This window comes from Myotis nattereri, assembly GCF_964212035.1.
Source record: "Myotis nattereri genome assembly, chromosome: 12".
Lineage (NCBI taxonomy): Eukaryota > Metazoa > Chordata > Mammalia > Chiroptera > Vespertilionidae > Myotis > Myotis nattereri.
Genome location: NC_138087.1, coordinates 73,605,534 through 73,620,389, shown reverse-complemented (window position 1 = coordinate 73,620,389; position 14,856 = coordinate 73,605,534). Strand labels below are relative to the sequence as shown.

The window sequence follows — 14,856 nt, the reverse complement described above, 5'->3', positions numbered from 1 at the left end:
TAATCCTCATAACACCATATAAGGTAGGAAACAGAGCCCAGAGAGGTTAAGTAACTTGCCTACGATAACACAGCTAGGATGTGATGAAAATAACATGCAAATCCAGGCAGTCTGGCGCCAAACTCATGTATTGGTAACCAACATTATAGGACACTTGACAGTCTCACACAGGTGATGAGTGACTCCAAAGCCATACTTTTTCTGTGTCAGTACCTGTGATCCGCAGGCCCCGGAGGAACACATGTACTTTCCATAGCATTTATAACGTTGTTTTATGTGCCATCCAGCTGGATGTGTGGCAGTTACATTTTGCAAATGATAGGAGATAAAAGGGAAGCACCAATTGCATTAATTCTCACGGTCTTTCCAGCGAGGACTATAAACTTGTATTAGGGAAACACAATGATCTGCGAAGACGTTCTGGGGGAGGGCTGGCTGGTTTCCGCTCTTCACGGCGCCCACAGTGGGAGCGGAGGAGAACTGGCCCAGAACACCAGATTTTGGCCTCGCCGCTCAGACTTGCTGTGAGACCGTGGTAAGTCCTTTCCCTGCTTCAGGCCTCAGTTTCCTCGTCTGTAAAATGCACCGGCCTCTAAGGTGACTTTCAGCTTCCAGGTTCTGTGAGTTTTGAAGAAGCTATAGACAATTTCAAACATATGAAAGGGTAGAAAATATCATAGCATAAACCCTCATAGGCTTAGCCCAGCTTCGTCAATCGTCAATACATGGCTAGTCTTGTTTCGTCTGTGGCCCCACCCACTTTCCCCTCTTCCAGTGGATTATTGTAAAGCAAATCCCAGACATCATCTCATCTCATCTCTATATCTTTATAAAAGATGGCTTTAAAAAAAAAAAGGAACCCACAATGCCATTATCACGTTTAAAAACTGACAGTGATTCCTTAATATCACTGACTGTGGAACTGAGCTGTTTAAAAGTTTTGTTCGATGATATGGTAAAAGCCAAATGGAAGCTCTGGTCATAGCATTTTCAGAACTTGGGGCCAGAGAACAAGCTTAGATTTGTAATGTTATGCACCAAGTTAAAAACAGCAGCGGCAGCACGCACATAAGCCTGAAGGACATAATCGTTTATGTTAGTAGCACCGACATTTCTGGAGAGCCTGCTTGCTCCGTGTCACATGGTCATGGGTGCTCTGCATGTGCTCTCTCCTTGAATCTCCTTTCATAAACAGGACCTCAGTGCCGAGTACAGTGCTGTCATGTTAGGGAGCTTGTGACCAGAGATGGGGAGTGAGCCGAAGGAAAGAAAGAATGAAGCGTTTGATTTAACCCATCAACTTAAAAATAAATTGAGATCAGATGGAGTAACCCTACCACAGAAATAGTTCAAGGTCCCTGAGACAGAATTAAAGTGCATTCCCTCAAAATAGCAATGCCTTTTGCCTTGCAGACGTTTCCTACTTTAGGCTCAAAAGTAAACGGAGCCAAGCACTCTTCCCCGTGAGTGCTCGGGAAGCCTTACCTCTGAGCCTTCGTGTTGAACGTTCCCTCTGCCTGAAACGTTCTCCCTCTCACTCTCTCTGGCTTCCCTCTTTGGGCCTTCCTCGAGCACCTTAGCCCTAAACCACCTCTTGCCTCCTGAGCTTTCATCATTTGTTGCCTGCACCGTTGATCTGTCCATCTCGCCCTGCCTAGTGACATCCCTGTGTTGCTGTCCTGAACTGCTATTTAAATTCCTGCATGTTTGCCTTATTAATGCTGTGGCTCCCTGCCCAGTGCCTACCAACCATGGGCATAATGGATTCATCCACTTGTCAAGCCTTCACTGAGTGCACCAAACTCTGAGCTCAGGGTTTGGCATCCAGAAGTCACCAAGGCTTGGCTCCTGGGACTTTGTGCCTAAGCAAAACTTCAGGCAGTCCAGGGTGCATATTCGTTCCCAATTTTACAAGCTGACTGGTCTATTGCTGTGCACTCAGGTGACGTGCAAAAGAAGTCTTTCTTCCTTCAAAGATTTTTCAAAAGCAAGTTTCAGAAGTGCCCAGTTGAAGAACACTCAGAGAGAGGGTCCTGCTGATGGACATGAATTGTGACCATTTACTCTGCCGGAATTATCATGACATCATTGGAGGCCCCTTAGCAGAAAGCAAAGCTCATAGGAGGCTATTAACCATTTCGCATTCTCCAAGCACCGGGGAATGAAAACTGAACTTACCGGAGAGCAGGGAGAGGCAGCCTTCATTACAGCTGGAGCGCTGTGCCCGGAGACTTAGAAAGTTACAGCCATGCCCAGTGTGGGAGAAACGTGTGGGCACCTAGGTGCCAGCTGGCCTGCTCTTGCATGTGTTGACAAACAGAATTAAATTGGTGATGAGGACTTTGGCAAAGCCTCGACAAGGCTTCTGTGGAATGGCAGCTCAGATCAGCATCTGCGCTTGTGATGGTCCCTGCAGCTGCCTCTCCCCGTTAGTGCTGCCTTGGCCACTTGCCAAGAGGGAGGAGTATTTGTTTTTGGTGGTGGGCTGGGGAGGGGAATGTGGAAGGGTCGCTTTGCTGGGGTGATCACCCTGTCCTCTTTGGGTGGATTATCGATATGGCCTCGTATAATGGGGGGGGGGGGCGGGGCAAGGGAGAGGGGAGGACAGGTGGAGTCCAGGCTGCAGGAAATGGGGGCAGGGAGTGAGAGCAGGGGACGTAGCAGGGTAAGAGTAGCCCGTGGACCCGGCCAGGTGCAGAATTTGCAGGGCAGGCTCGCCGGTCTGAGGACCAGGCCCCCGCATTCTGCATCTCCGCCCCTCACTTGGCTGGGTTACCCTCAAGAAGCCAGTTTTACTTTGCTTAGGACTGTTAGGTGGTGAGCTGCCACCCTTTCCGGAGAATGCAAATAATACGCATTTCTAGAGGCTTCTAGACCAAGGGTCCTTGACTGGGGCAGGCACTGGTAGGTGCTTTCTCTAGACTCACTTGCCTGGACCCCGCCTGAGACTGCTGGGTCTGGGTCTCCGGGAGCAGACTCTGGGGCATATGATGTAGGCAGGCATTTCAGGGGGTTCTGTGGTGTACCCCTGGCTATAACCACCAACCTCGCTCAGGCCCCCTTAGGCCAAGTTCCAGGGAGGCCCATCTCTAGGGAGTTCACTGCCCATCTAGGAGCTCATGCCATCTTGGCTCTGCTATTGTGCCTTCCACAGAACATGCTAGATCTGTGTGGGCCTTTCAGACATTGACGTCAACCACCAGGGCTATGCTCCAGTCTAAATACCCATGTTGTTTCCTGATTAGTAGTAAACCAACCCGAAGGAGTCTGAGTTGGGGATTTGCTAGGAGAGAGAATAGAAAAATTAAAAAGCAACTCTAGTGTTAGGATAGGGAACGATGCAGTAGAATAGAAGTTCTTGCCAATACCTTTATACTATTTTTTTTTCTGATTATAAAAGTACTGCTTGTTCCCTATGAAAATTGGAAAACACTGAAAACCCCCAAAAAACAAAACCTCCGCTAATCCCGCCTACCGGATACAATCATTATTAATTTTCGTGGGTGTTCCTCATTAACAACCATTGTGAATGTTTTGGTGGGCGTTTTCCTCATTAAAGGACAGATTTGTGAATTTCCTTTCCTCTCGCAGTAGCGAGATTATTGTTTGCATTTCATTAGTGTTCATCTATGCCATCATTATTGAAAGCTGCCAAGTATCAATCAATAGTGGACAGTCTTCAAGGAACTTTGAATGACTCATAGCCAAGAAGGACCCGCCTGAACTCAGCCTTTTGCCATAGTGACATCCCCATGAGGCCTGTCCCTGGTTCACGCCTACTTGTCCCCCCTGGCCACCAGGTCAGGTTGCTCTCGTGGACTTTCCTGTTGCCTTTGATCTTGATCTGAAACTGTCCAAGATCTGCTCAGGTCTTGCCTGGACCTGAGACAGAGCTTCTTGAGCTTGCGGTCTCGTAACCTTTGTCCTCAATCGAGCATCATCAGCTAATATGGAAGCTGACATTTCCTGCGGGGACCAGTTCTTTGGATCTACGGGCGCCAGAACAGTTAAAACCTGCGAGGTAGCTCTGAGCTGCTGTGGCTGATGGAGGGAGTGCTGCCCCGCGACCTGGAACACCTGGGTTTCCCACGGGACACTGCTACTAATTAGTCCAGTGACCTTGGGAAGATGACCAACTTTGAGCCTCAGTTTTTTCATCTGTGAAATGGAGAAATAACTTTTCTCCAGCCTAACTCATGAAAGTTGGAAAGGTCAAATGAGATGATGTAAACCGCAGTGCATCCGACAAACCCACGTTACACTTGATAATCGATTTCCTGAAATACCCCAGGGAAAAGGTGCTGACTTACGCCTCTGTTGTTCTCCCAGACAGAGTGGACTCATCGGCTGCATGAGCTTCGGGGTGAGGTCTCTCCTGACGCCAGACAAGGTGAGTCCTAGGGAAGCTTCTGGCAGGGTCATCCACCGAGGCCCAGTTGCTCTGTCTGGAAGCCCTTGGGCAAGGCTGCTTTCTGTTAGGTGCCCTGTGGCCTGGATAACAATACTGTGTTTGTCTTCTGTGTGCCAAGGGTTTGGGTCCCTTCTTGATTTATTTTTGTCAGAGAGCAGTTGTTAGGAGCCCCCAGGTCCTCCCAGGAGACTCCTGTTCTGGTGTCTGCCTTAAGGACACCGGTAGGTCCCTTGAAGCTCAGAGCACTCCTGGTGCTTCCCTGGAGGAGGAGGGCCAGGTACTACGGTATGCTCCAGGGGTCACCGTGATGTCACCTACCAGGTCTTGTGTTTTTGGGCCAAGCAGGTACCCAGGGTGGAGTGAACATCCTCCATGGAGCTGTCCTCCTGGCTGGATGAGGACTCTTTGGGGTCTAGAGACCTCTCCCCTAGGTAGCTAGTCCCTCATCCATCTCTACTCTGCACTGCACCCCCAAACTGGAGGCTTTTGAGCAGGAGAGGGACATGCTCCTTTTGTACATCCCTGGTGATGTCCTGAGGGCCTGCCACACGACGTTGCCAGGTGGCCCTATCACCCAGCTTAGTGTCCTGGCAGTGAGGTCTCGGGTAGGTGGGTGAGGACCCTTCATCCTGTATGTGGGTCCCAAGTGTCTTGATTGCAACCTGGGCTTTGTTCCCTGTTAGGAGAAGCTGTTCCGCCCTGGAGACTGCTCAGGAGCCTCAGGATGCCTACTTTCTGGCATCTCCCTCCACCCCTCATTCCCTCCCTTCTGTCAACATTTATTGGGCTCCTACTGTATACGAGGCGCAGTGCTAGGCACACCAGTGAGCCTGTTCACAGCTTAGTGGGGGAGGTAGGCATGCAAGTAGACTGTGCTTCAGGGAAAAGGCTGTGGGAATTCAGCAGAAGGGAGGACCAGCTCTGTTCATTGCATCAGGGAAGGCTTCCTGGAGGTGTAGTCACGACAGTTCCTTGTGGGGCAGAGAGGCCGGAGTGTCCATCTCTGCAGAGGTGCTGCTGCTCTGTGAGGGGTATTGGTGGCTGCCTGACCTGTGCCCTCTGCCTCCTCTGAGTGTGTCATGTCTTCTCTTGTGACAGGAGATCAGTGGCTGGTACTACCTTCTGGGGGAGGACCTGGGCCGGACCAAGCACCTGAAGGTGGCTAGGCGGCGACTGCGACCCCTGAGAGGTATATGCACACCACCTCAGCTTCTGCCCAGATGTGCTGCCACACTCCCCCCTCCCCCCCAGACCTCCCCCTTCCCTTCCTGGGGAGTAGCATCAATGCCTGTGTTTTGTGGCAGATGTCATCCCAGCTATGATCAGATGGGACTTCTCTCGAACCCCTGCTAGTATGTGGGCAGCAGGTAGCCTCTTACCCATGTGCCTTTATGTATCTGGTTGGACTTGGATAGGGTTATAGGCCTGATCCCATGTGGTTCGGTCCCACCCCTAGCTCAGGGAGGGTGGGCTTCAGGAGCTTCCTACATGGCCCCTTGCCAGGGCCAGTGGTCTCAGGATCCTCTCCAGCTGCCTTGCTAACTCATCTCTGTGGACAGGGCCGTGGGCCTGGCCATGAGTCCTGAGGTTCAGGACGTGGATTTGCATTTCCTCTGTTCTGTCCCTCCCATACATAGTCATGGCTCCTGAGCCCCTGCCTGACCCGAGCTCGGGCATCCCCACATCCTGGAGGCCAGGAGTGACCTGGGCAGCCGTGTGGTCCTGGCACTCTGGCCTGGTCCTCTGGGTGGTCTATGGGACGGACGCTTATATGCCAGCAGACACTTTCTGATGCTGCTCTGTTGCCTTCCAGACCCGCTGCTGAGAATGCCAGGAGGTGGGGACACTGAGAATGGGGAAGAACTTAAGGTAGGTGGGGACACGCCAGGGTTGGACTCAAGGGCCTGAGCATTGCTCTGGGTTCGAACCTGCTCTTGGTCAGTCCCTTGGCCCAGGAGACCCCTAAACAGGGCAGCACTTGGTTCCTGGAAACTCAGCAGTTGTGCATTTTTAAGGGATTATTTCTGACGCTCCTCTCTGGTTACTCGTGCTTGGGGCGAGCCAGACCCTGGCCCTGGAAATGGAGGAATCCGATCTTCTTGACTTTCAGCCTCTTGAAGCCGAGTCCCCCTTTCCCCACAGGTCTCCCCACACGCCTTGCTTTCCCTGGAACTGAGGCCCAATTAGCCGCTCAGGTTAGGGCTGCTCAGTGTCAAGGAGCAGCCGAGAGTCTCACCCTGAGACCGATGGTTCTCGCTCTATCAGGGCTTTGAACTAGGGGGGAGCCTTCACGTAGGGATGGGAGAATTCCCCCAAATTCATTCCGTCTCTTGGCAGAACATGGCTGGTGATTGATCCATGGGTTTCTTCAGTAACTTAGGGAGAAACAAACTCCCAGAGACTGAGTAGCCCCGAGTGCCAGGTGCTGTTGTTATTGAATTTAATCCCGACTCCCACCTCTGAGGGGTTTGTCACTTCCCCGTCTCACAGATGCGGGAGATGTGTATGGTTCAGAGATGTCCCTGCCCTCATGGAGCGTACAGTCTACAGCCTACAGCCACGCTTTCCAATATGGTAGCCAGCCACTGCTTGCCTGTGGCTATTGAGCCCCTGAAATGTGACTAGTCTGTCCGAGGTCCTGACGTTTATTTAACTTTAATTTAAATTCACCTTGCCCATGTATCTAGTTGCTACTGTATTGGATAGCACTGTGTTAGAGGAACTGGTCAGTTACTGTTTTGTTTGTGGCATTCTTAGTCGTTTAAAACTGTCTTCGAGCTGCAGTGGGGGACCTGCAGTGACCACTCTCCCTCTCTCCGTACTTGTGGTCACAGAGGACAGTGAGCAGGGAGCCTCGCTGGTGATCTGTGGGGGCCACAGGGACACCCACTCTGCAGGCTTCCAGGTGCCTTGGGAAGGCCCTGCTTCTGCGCACAGGCCTTGGGCCCAGGGCGCATTGTTCTGAGGCGCATTTGATTTTCCTGGGCTTGCACCCCCGAAGTTGTCTGTAGGACTCGGCCAAGGGGGCATGATTGTTGGAGGCTTTGTTGGGGTGGGCGAGAGCCCCCCAACCCCAAAGTCACCTGTTCAACTTGTGCATTGTGTGGATGGGGAGATGGAGGCCCAGAAACCTGGGTGACCTGTCCGCTGTCATGACAACCAAAGCTGGGCTGGATGAAGGGGCACTCTCTGGCATCAAGGATGTGGGTGGGTGGGGGTTTCCCCAGGGACTCTGAGGCGGGTGTAGCCTCACCAGGTGCAGTGCTACAGGACAGGGAACAAGAATGGAGTTTTGGTCCCAGCTCCTTGCTACCCAGCTGTGTGACCTTGACTGCTCCAGGCCTCTGCTTCTTCATGGGTAAAATGCGGAGGCTGGACCATCTGGTGATTGGAAACCCTTCCCAATTTGCCTTTATGGGCTACTCAGACCTGAAAGCGGCCCACTTACTAGGGTGAGGAAGCTGGCTTTTAAGTAGCTGCTGAGTGGCAGGCAGGTCCTCAGACTCCAAATGTTTCATGTTCCCTGTGGTGAGCTGGTACGTCTGAGGGCGCAACCCCCTGAGCCGGGCTTCGATTCCGTCGGCTGGGTTGATCCCCTGGGATTTGCAGGGAGAGGCAGCACTGGTAGAGAGTGGGCCATGTTTTCTGCCTGGACTCTCCTGTGGCCAGGGGTGTTTGTGAGAACACTGGAATCACCAAGTGGCCCATGGCGGAGAATGCGGCCAGAACAAAGGCGCCCTCTCCCCGCTGGGCCCGGGGAATACTAACTAGTTGACAGGAATTTTAATATAAAACTCTCCCTCTTCCTTGTCATTCTGAGGTTTCAGGAAGCCTTCGGGCTTATCACGCAGAGGCACACAGCACAGACAGGGCCTGGGGAGGTGAGAGGTGATTTCCTGCCATTCTTCTGCGCGGCGGGCTTCCCAGGGCGGTCATGCCAGGCTGACGGGGCGCAGTGCGGGCTCCTACTGCTGGGGGGAGAGCTGGGTTTTCATGGGGCAGCAGCGGAGCAGGACCTGCAGCCATGAACCGCTTCAACGGGCTCTGCAAGGTGTGCTCGGAGCGCCGCTACCGCCAGGTGGGTGCTCGGCCCTTTGAGGGGCGGCGTGGGGTGTCACTGGGGGTCAGGTTGGGGGCTTAGCCTAGCAGGACTTCTCTCCCCTCGTGGCCGTCCTTGTCCCCTCCTGCGCCTTGCAGGTTCGTTTTGATTTAAGGGGAGGACAGAGGCAGGAGCTGGACCCGAGACCCAGCCTTCGCCCACTGCCCCTCTCTCTAGGGGCCGGTGGGGTCCAGCTCTGTGTTGTCCTAACCAGTGGCTGGGTGGTGTCCCTCGTGAGTTTATTGATTGCTTTTCTGTTTTCTTATTTTGTGGCAGTGTGGTTGTTAAAAAAGTGCCCCAAGCCTGAGAATGCAAGTGGCTAAGTTGCTGAGCAGCCGGGGTTTGTGGGGTTTTTTTTTGCTGCTAACTTTGTCTTTTTGCAAACTTTCCCTACTTCCGATGGGATAGCAGTGCCTGTCCTGCATTGTGTGCGCGCGTGTGTGATTGTGTGACTGTTTCTGCCTGAGTCAGTGCGCGCTTGCATGTGAGATAGGCTGTTTCTGTTTCTGTACGCACATGTGATTTTTCTCGTACACGCTCACCCATGGACATGCACACATGATTTTCCTCCCCACAGATACCTTGAGGCGGATCCGGAGTCCTCTGGCTCTGGAGCCCAAGTTCACCGAGAGTGTCTGGCCTCTCAGCCTCCAGTCTTAGGACGTAGGGCAGAGTAGGAGTGAGGATCCGTTAGTCTCTGAGCCTCTTCTGTGATGGACATTTTCCCTTATAAAAAAAAAAAAAAGCCATGGGCTCAGTGAGGGTGCAGGCAAGGGATGTCCAGATTTTGGGAATGGGAGCTAAGAAATGGTTCTGATTGTGTAAGTACAGAAAAGTCCCTCTGTGTGTTTTAATGCACAGACTGAAACCTGGGTCTTGACTCCTTGGGACAGGCAGCCTTAGGTGCAAGGGAGATAGATGCCCAGAGGGGTCTCCTGCACGGCGGCCCCACAGCCAGAGACCCACAGGTTCTCCCTTTAGTCCTCCCTCCCTGCACGGCCTCACCCTGCCCTCCCGCCCTCCTGGAACCAGGCAGAGTGGCCCCTGCCACACCGGGGTGGCGGAGTGGTGAGGCTGCGAGGGCACTGGATGGGAGGTCAAGAAGTCCTTGGTCACCTTGGGACTACAGGCACCTTGCAGTCACAATGGGGCCAGGCATGAATGTGGGCTGGGCCTGGGTCTCTAGGGCTCAAGTTCAAGGCAAGCCTGCGCTAGGAACCAGTGCTGTATTGAGAGCACCAGCTTTTTGTCAGACCCGGGCTGAAGTCCAGCTCTGCCTTTCTTCAGCTGTGGCCCTTGAGCACATCACTTTCTTCCCCGAGCCTCAGTCTCCCAGTCGGTGGAAAGGGATGCTAATGCCCAGGTACGATGCTGGGAGAATAAATGGAGTGTTGTGTGTAGCGCCTGCCAAGGCACCTGGTATAGTCCATGAGTGGGGCAGCTGGAGATGAAGTCTGGGCATGGAAGAGCCCAGAAACCAGGCAGGAGGGCAGAAGGGAGGTGCGGCCACGGGTGAGATCCAGGAGCAGTGGCGGTTCCTGCCCCAGACAGGAAAGAGCAAGGACCACCCCCAGGAAGGACGGCCTCTGCCAGGAGCCACCACCGAGGTCCCCGGAGTCAGGGCGGGGCTGCTCTCCTCACCTCCTGACCCCGAGGCCTGAGGTCCGAGAGGAGGACCGAGAGCGAGAGCGGGAGGCTTCACTTTCTTTCTCTTTTAAACCAGCTCTGCCTTCCACTCAGGGCTGCAGCGAGGCTCAGGTTCTTTGAGCCCCGTCTTTTCAGCGTGGCCAGTGCTCACGATGGCCCGAGAATCATGCTGTTTCCTTCCCTTGGTCCTGCCCTTTGCTTCCTCACCCCCTCTCCTCTTCCCAGCCTTCCCCACCCCCAGCTGTTTGGACCAGGGACCCGGCTGGCTCTTCTTAGGCCAGTGCCCAGGAAGGCAGAAGGCGCTCCAGTCCACGGTGCCACCTGGATGAGGAGAGCAGGGTGTGGGTGTGGGAGGCTGTTTTGCTGGAGCACACAGTTCAACTCCAGACTCCACTCTGGAGCCAGTCCCTAATTGTCAGCACCGCGCCTGACACAGGGGGCTAGGACCTGGTTCCAGAGCCTGCGCGAGGTCAGAGGGGCCGTGGGCCTTGTGGGGTAGGACGAGGGAAGTGCTGGCAAGACCTTGGAATCCCAGCTTCCGCCTGGATTGAGGGTGGGTCGCCCGGCCCCGAGGATCCCTGGTCGTGTGGAGGGGACCAGGCTCCTGACAGCTTCCCTCAGCCTCGGCCTGGTTTTCCGCACTTACTCCAGCGTTTGTTTTTCTTTCTTTCTTTCCATTTTTTTCTCTTCCTGTCTTAGCTGCGTGTTTTCCCAGAATTCTTATGGGAACAGGGTATTTTCCTGCCCCCTCCCCCCTCCCCTTGTCTGTCAGATTTCCTGTTTTAAAAACTCTGCTTTGAATCCAGTCCCAGGGCTGGTGGGAAGCAGAGCCTCAGGGGCCTCCTGGCAGCTTCCAAGCGCCTTGGTCACCCTGGGCCCCTGGCCCTCCCCTTCCTCACGCCCGACCTTGGTGACAGCTGGCAGGTGAATGCCAGGCACCTAGCCTTGAAGAGAATCTCCTGACAGGCGGGCAGCCCTGACCTTTCCAGGCTTGCTGAGCTGGCTTCTTTCCCAGCCTGCCTGGGACACCCTCCCTGTGCCTCGCCAGGGCCCACTCCATCCGCTTCCAGGGTCTCTTGGAGCCCCCTTGAGCCTGTCTTCTGTTGCTCTCATGCACCTGCTCCCAGCAGCTTGGAATCACTTTTGGGTGGGCCAGGCTGGGCCGTCTGCACTCCGCCCAAAGCCTAATTGGGGGAGCATAGAGGGGGAGCACAGCAAGACGGAACTGAATTGAGTCAGCAGACTGTATTGCACCCCCTCCCCCGCCAGCCCCCCAGCTCCCCACTGCCAGTGGGGTGCTGCTGGGCTGTCCTCATTAACTCAGCACTTGCTGCGTTCCTGTGGTGCGTGAAGCCCAGCACACAGAGCCATTCCCAGCTCGGCCTTCATGTTTTGCTATAATGCTTGTCATTGTCCTGCTTTGCTTCGGAAAGACTTGTGTGCCCTCATGTCTCTCTGGGAGCCAGAGACCCAGGCCTCATGCTTCCATACCTCAGCAGAGCCTGGCATGCAGCAGGAACTCAGTAGCTGTAAAGAGCATCCGATGGTACAGCCCTTCCAGGGGGCTTCTGAAAGGAGGGCTGTGGAGCTGCCCTGCACATGGGCACACAGGCCTCAGCAGGCACAGTGAGGTCAGGGACCAGTGCGGGTTCAGCGGGGAGGCCTGACGATGTCCTCCCCTGCCCCCTCACCTGGGAGCCCTCGTTGGATGCCTCGAGTTCTGGCGATGGACGGCCCTGAGGACCCCAGCACTTGCCCTGTGACCTTTGACTTGAGGGTGTGAGTGTATGTGTCTCTGCCTTCCTCCTCCTGTTCTCTGGGAAGGCAGCGACCAGGTTGGCTTTGTTTTTGGGAAGGAGAAAGGGACCAAGCAGGCAGTGGCTCACAGGCCACGTGCAGATGTGCAGGTCCAGTGGGCCTTTGGGAAAGGGCTGCATGTCAGCTGGGCCGAGGAAGGCGAGGTTTGCCCTTTTAATGCTCTCTCCATCCCAGCCTCCACATCGGCCTGAGCTCCCAGCTTTCCTGCTTGGCCCACAACCCAGTGGTCAAGAGGCCTGGGCCGAGACAGGGACGGTGAGAGGCTGGCCAGCCTCCTTTTTGGCTCCAGTTAGAGAGGAGGTTGGCTCTGGGGTGGGGCCTGTGGGCTTCCTGACCTTGGGTCGGCTCCTGGGAGTAACTGGGCCGGGCTGTGTCCTAGATCACCATCCCGAGGGGGAAGGATGGCTTCGGCTTCACCATCTGCTGTGACTCTCCGGTCCGCGTCCAGGCGGTGGATTCGGGTAAGTGAGTGTCTTGGGTGATGCAGCCCCATTCTCCCGCCGCGCATGCGGGCTGTGCAAACAAGACCATGGCCTGTAAGGGAGCCCCAGAGTGGAGCAACATGCGGCCTTGTCTTTCAAAACGAAAAGAATAATATTTTCAAATGACCACAGATAAAACTGAGGTTTATGAAAATAGGCTCGCTCTTTTTTGTCTGTGTGTTTTTATCAAAATGAAAATAGATTTTTATATTTTGGCTTCCCCGGCATTTCAAACAGGAACTAAACCTATACTTTCAATAATGGCTGCATGGGAAAAGGAGTCATTTCTGAACTCTGTTTAGGAATTGGCATTTTATCCTATGCCAAGCCTGAGTAGCACTGAAACACAGGCATCCCCTTCCTATTTTCCATAAAGAAAAGATTTCTCCTAATCACAGCGTGAGCATCTCAGGAGAAGGCAATGCTCGGTGGTCTGGGTGACCCCAGTGCCTGTCTGGGGTCGGGCACGAGGTTGGCACTTGATGCTGAAGGAATGAATGAAGTGGGTGAGCCTGGTACCAAAGAAGGGCTCTCAGGGGGTGGGAGGCCCTGGGGAGTGGGGTGGGACCAGCTGGAAGCACAGAAGTGTGAATAGGTGAAGGGTATGTTCCTCTGGGGTCCCTGGGAGCCACCAAGGTCAGTCCCTCATTTCACAGATGAAGAAACAGAGTGGCAGCCCTTGTCCTGGGTCACTGGGGAAGCAAAGGACCCCAGGTCCTTCCAGTGGGCTGTGGGCTTGCGGAGCCCTTGAGTGTCCTTTCTTTGTCCCTGCAGGGGGCCCGGCAGACAGGGCAGGGCTGCAGCAGCTGGACACTGTGCTACAGCTGAACGAGAGGCCGGTGGAGCACTGGAAATGCGTGGAGCTGGCCCACGAGATCCGGTGAGAGGGGTCGGGGGCTGCCTGAGGCCTGGCTGGTGGCACGCCTCCCCTCCCCAGCCCTGGCACGGGGCCTTACCCTTCCCTCCTTTGCCCAGCGTCAGCAATTCACTCTGCCCCTCACGGAATCGGGTTCTCAGCCTGCAAATGGAAGGTTCGGGGCTCAGAGCAAACAGCAGGGAAGGAGCTCTCAAACCGACCCTCTGGTTCCAGGGGGTGGCTTTCTACTTCACTAATGATTCCTGCTACCTCACAGCTAAGCCCATTGTTTTAAAGGGTGTGTAGATGTTGCAAATGTGTCAAATGTCCAATTAAAAAAAAAACCTCTTGAAAATGTTTGGGCCCTCTAAATTTTGGCCGGCTGGGGTAGAACCCTCATGGCCCATCGCTGGCCTGCTTCTAAAGTGACTGGATGAATGGACGCACGCAGGTGTTTGCTTGCTCCTCCTGGCGTATATTTTGCCCACGGACGTCACTAATAGAAGCTGATACTCTTTCTTGTTTAACCTGGCCTTGGCCTCCGCACCCTTCTCAGCCTCTGCCAGTCCATTAGGGTTGTCCTAAGGGAACCCTATGCCATCTCTGCTTCACATGGTCTCTTGTCCCCCTTCCCGCCCTGACATTAGGGGCTTCTCCCCCTCCCATACTCTTCCTCTCTGCCCCTGCAGGCCCTGGCCCCAGCTGGCTTTGGTCTCCCCCAGACTCAACTTCTCTGTGTTTCCAGGAGCTGCCCCAGTGAGATCATCCTGCTCGTGTGGCGCCTGGTCCCCCAAGTCAAGCCAGGCCCGGACGGCGGGGTCCTGCGGCGGGCGTCCTGCAAGTCAGCCCATGACCTCCAGTTGCCCCCCAACAAGCGGGAGAAGAACTGCACCCACGGGGCCCAGGCTCGGCCTGAGCAGCGCCACAGCTGCCACCTGGTATGTGACAGCTCCGATGGGCTGCTGCTCGGAGGCTGGGAGCGCTACACCGAGGTGGCCAAGCGCGGGGGCCAGCACACCCTGCCGGCGCTGTCCCGTGCCACTGCCCCCACCGACCCCAACTACATCATCCTGGCCCCGCTGAACCCTGGGAGCCAGGTATGGACAGCTGGTTCGGGGAAGGGGAAGGGCACGGGCCCCTGTGTGAGGCCAGGAAAAGACTCGACATTATGTGGGGAGGAGCCTGCAAGTGTGTGTTAGCTCCGTGGCTGCAGGGCTGTCCTGGGTGTGGAGAGCGGGTGGGCCTTTGTGGGCTCAGGACATAGACACAGACCCAGGGGGTGTCACAAGGTAGAAGATTGCTCCTCAGAAGAAGGAAGAGCTGGGAAGAGTTGTGCCAGCCTGCACGTTCCCACAGTGGGATGGGCTGCTGTGGGTGGTGGGGGGTGAGTCCCCAGTCATAAAAGGTGTGAAAGCAGACAGTACAGGATGGCAGGGTGGGATGATGGAGTGTGCGCCCCAAAACATTACCCCCATGAGATATTTTTTGGGGGAAAGTGTTCTGAAGTCAAATAAGTTTGAGCACTATCCCAATGCAACCTGGC

General features: G+C 54.8%; 1 protein-coding gene across 3 annotated transcripts in view; it reads left to right on the top strand.

The window, feature by feature from the left end:
- The window catches only part of RGS3 (regulator of G protein signaling 3), a gene marked incomplete at its 5' end in the record, with an annotated part of 113,794 nt that overhangs the window by 17,249 nt on the left and 81,689 nt on the right, over positions 1-14,856 (top strand). Inside the window, 6 exons of one of the 3 annotated variants that reach the window (XM_081103390.1) lie at positions 4,330-4,390; positions 5,510-5,600; positions 6,225-6,280; positions 12,355-12,436; positions 13,232-13,337; positions 14,059-14,410. In XM_081103390.1, the coding sequence (XP_080959516.1) occupies positions 4,330-4,390; positions 5,510-5,600; positions 6,225-6,280; positions 12,355-12,436; positions 13,232-13,337; positions 14,059-14,410 (748 nt within the window). Of the gene's footprint in view, positions 1-4,329; positions 4,391-5,509; positions 5,601-6,224; positions 6,281-8,369; positions 8,490-12,354; positions 12,437-13,231; positions 13,338-14,058; positions 14,411-14,856 lie in introns of those variants that run through there. The other 2 variants (XM_081103393.1, XM_081103389.1) reach the window with 2 other exon arrangements.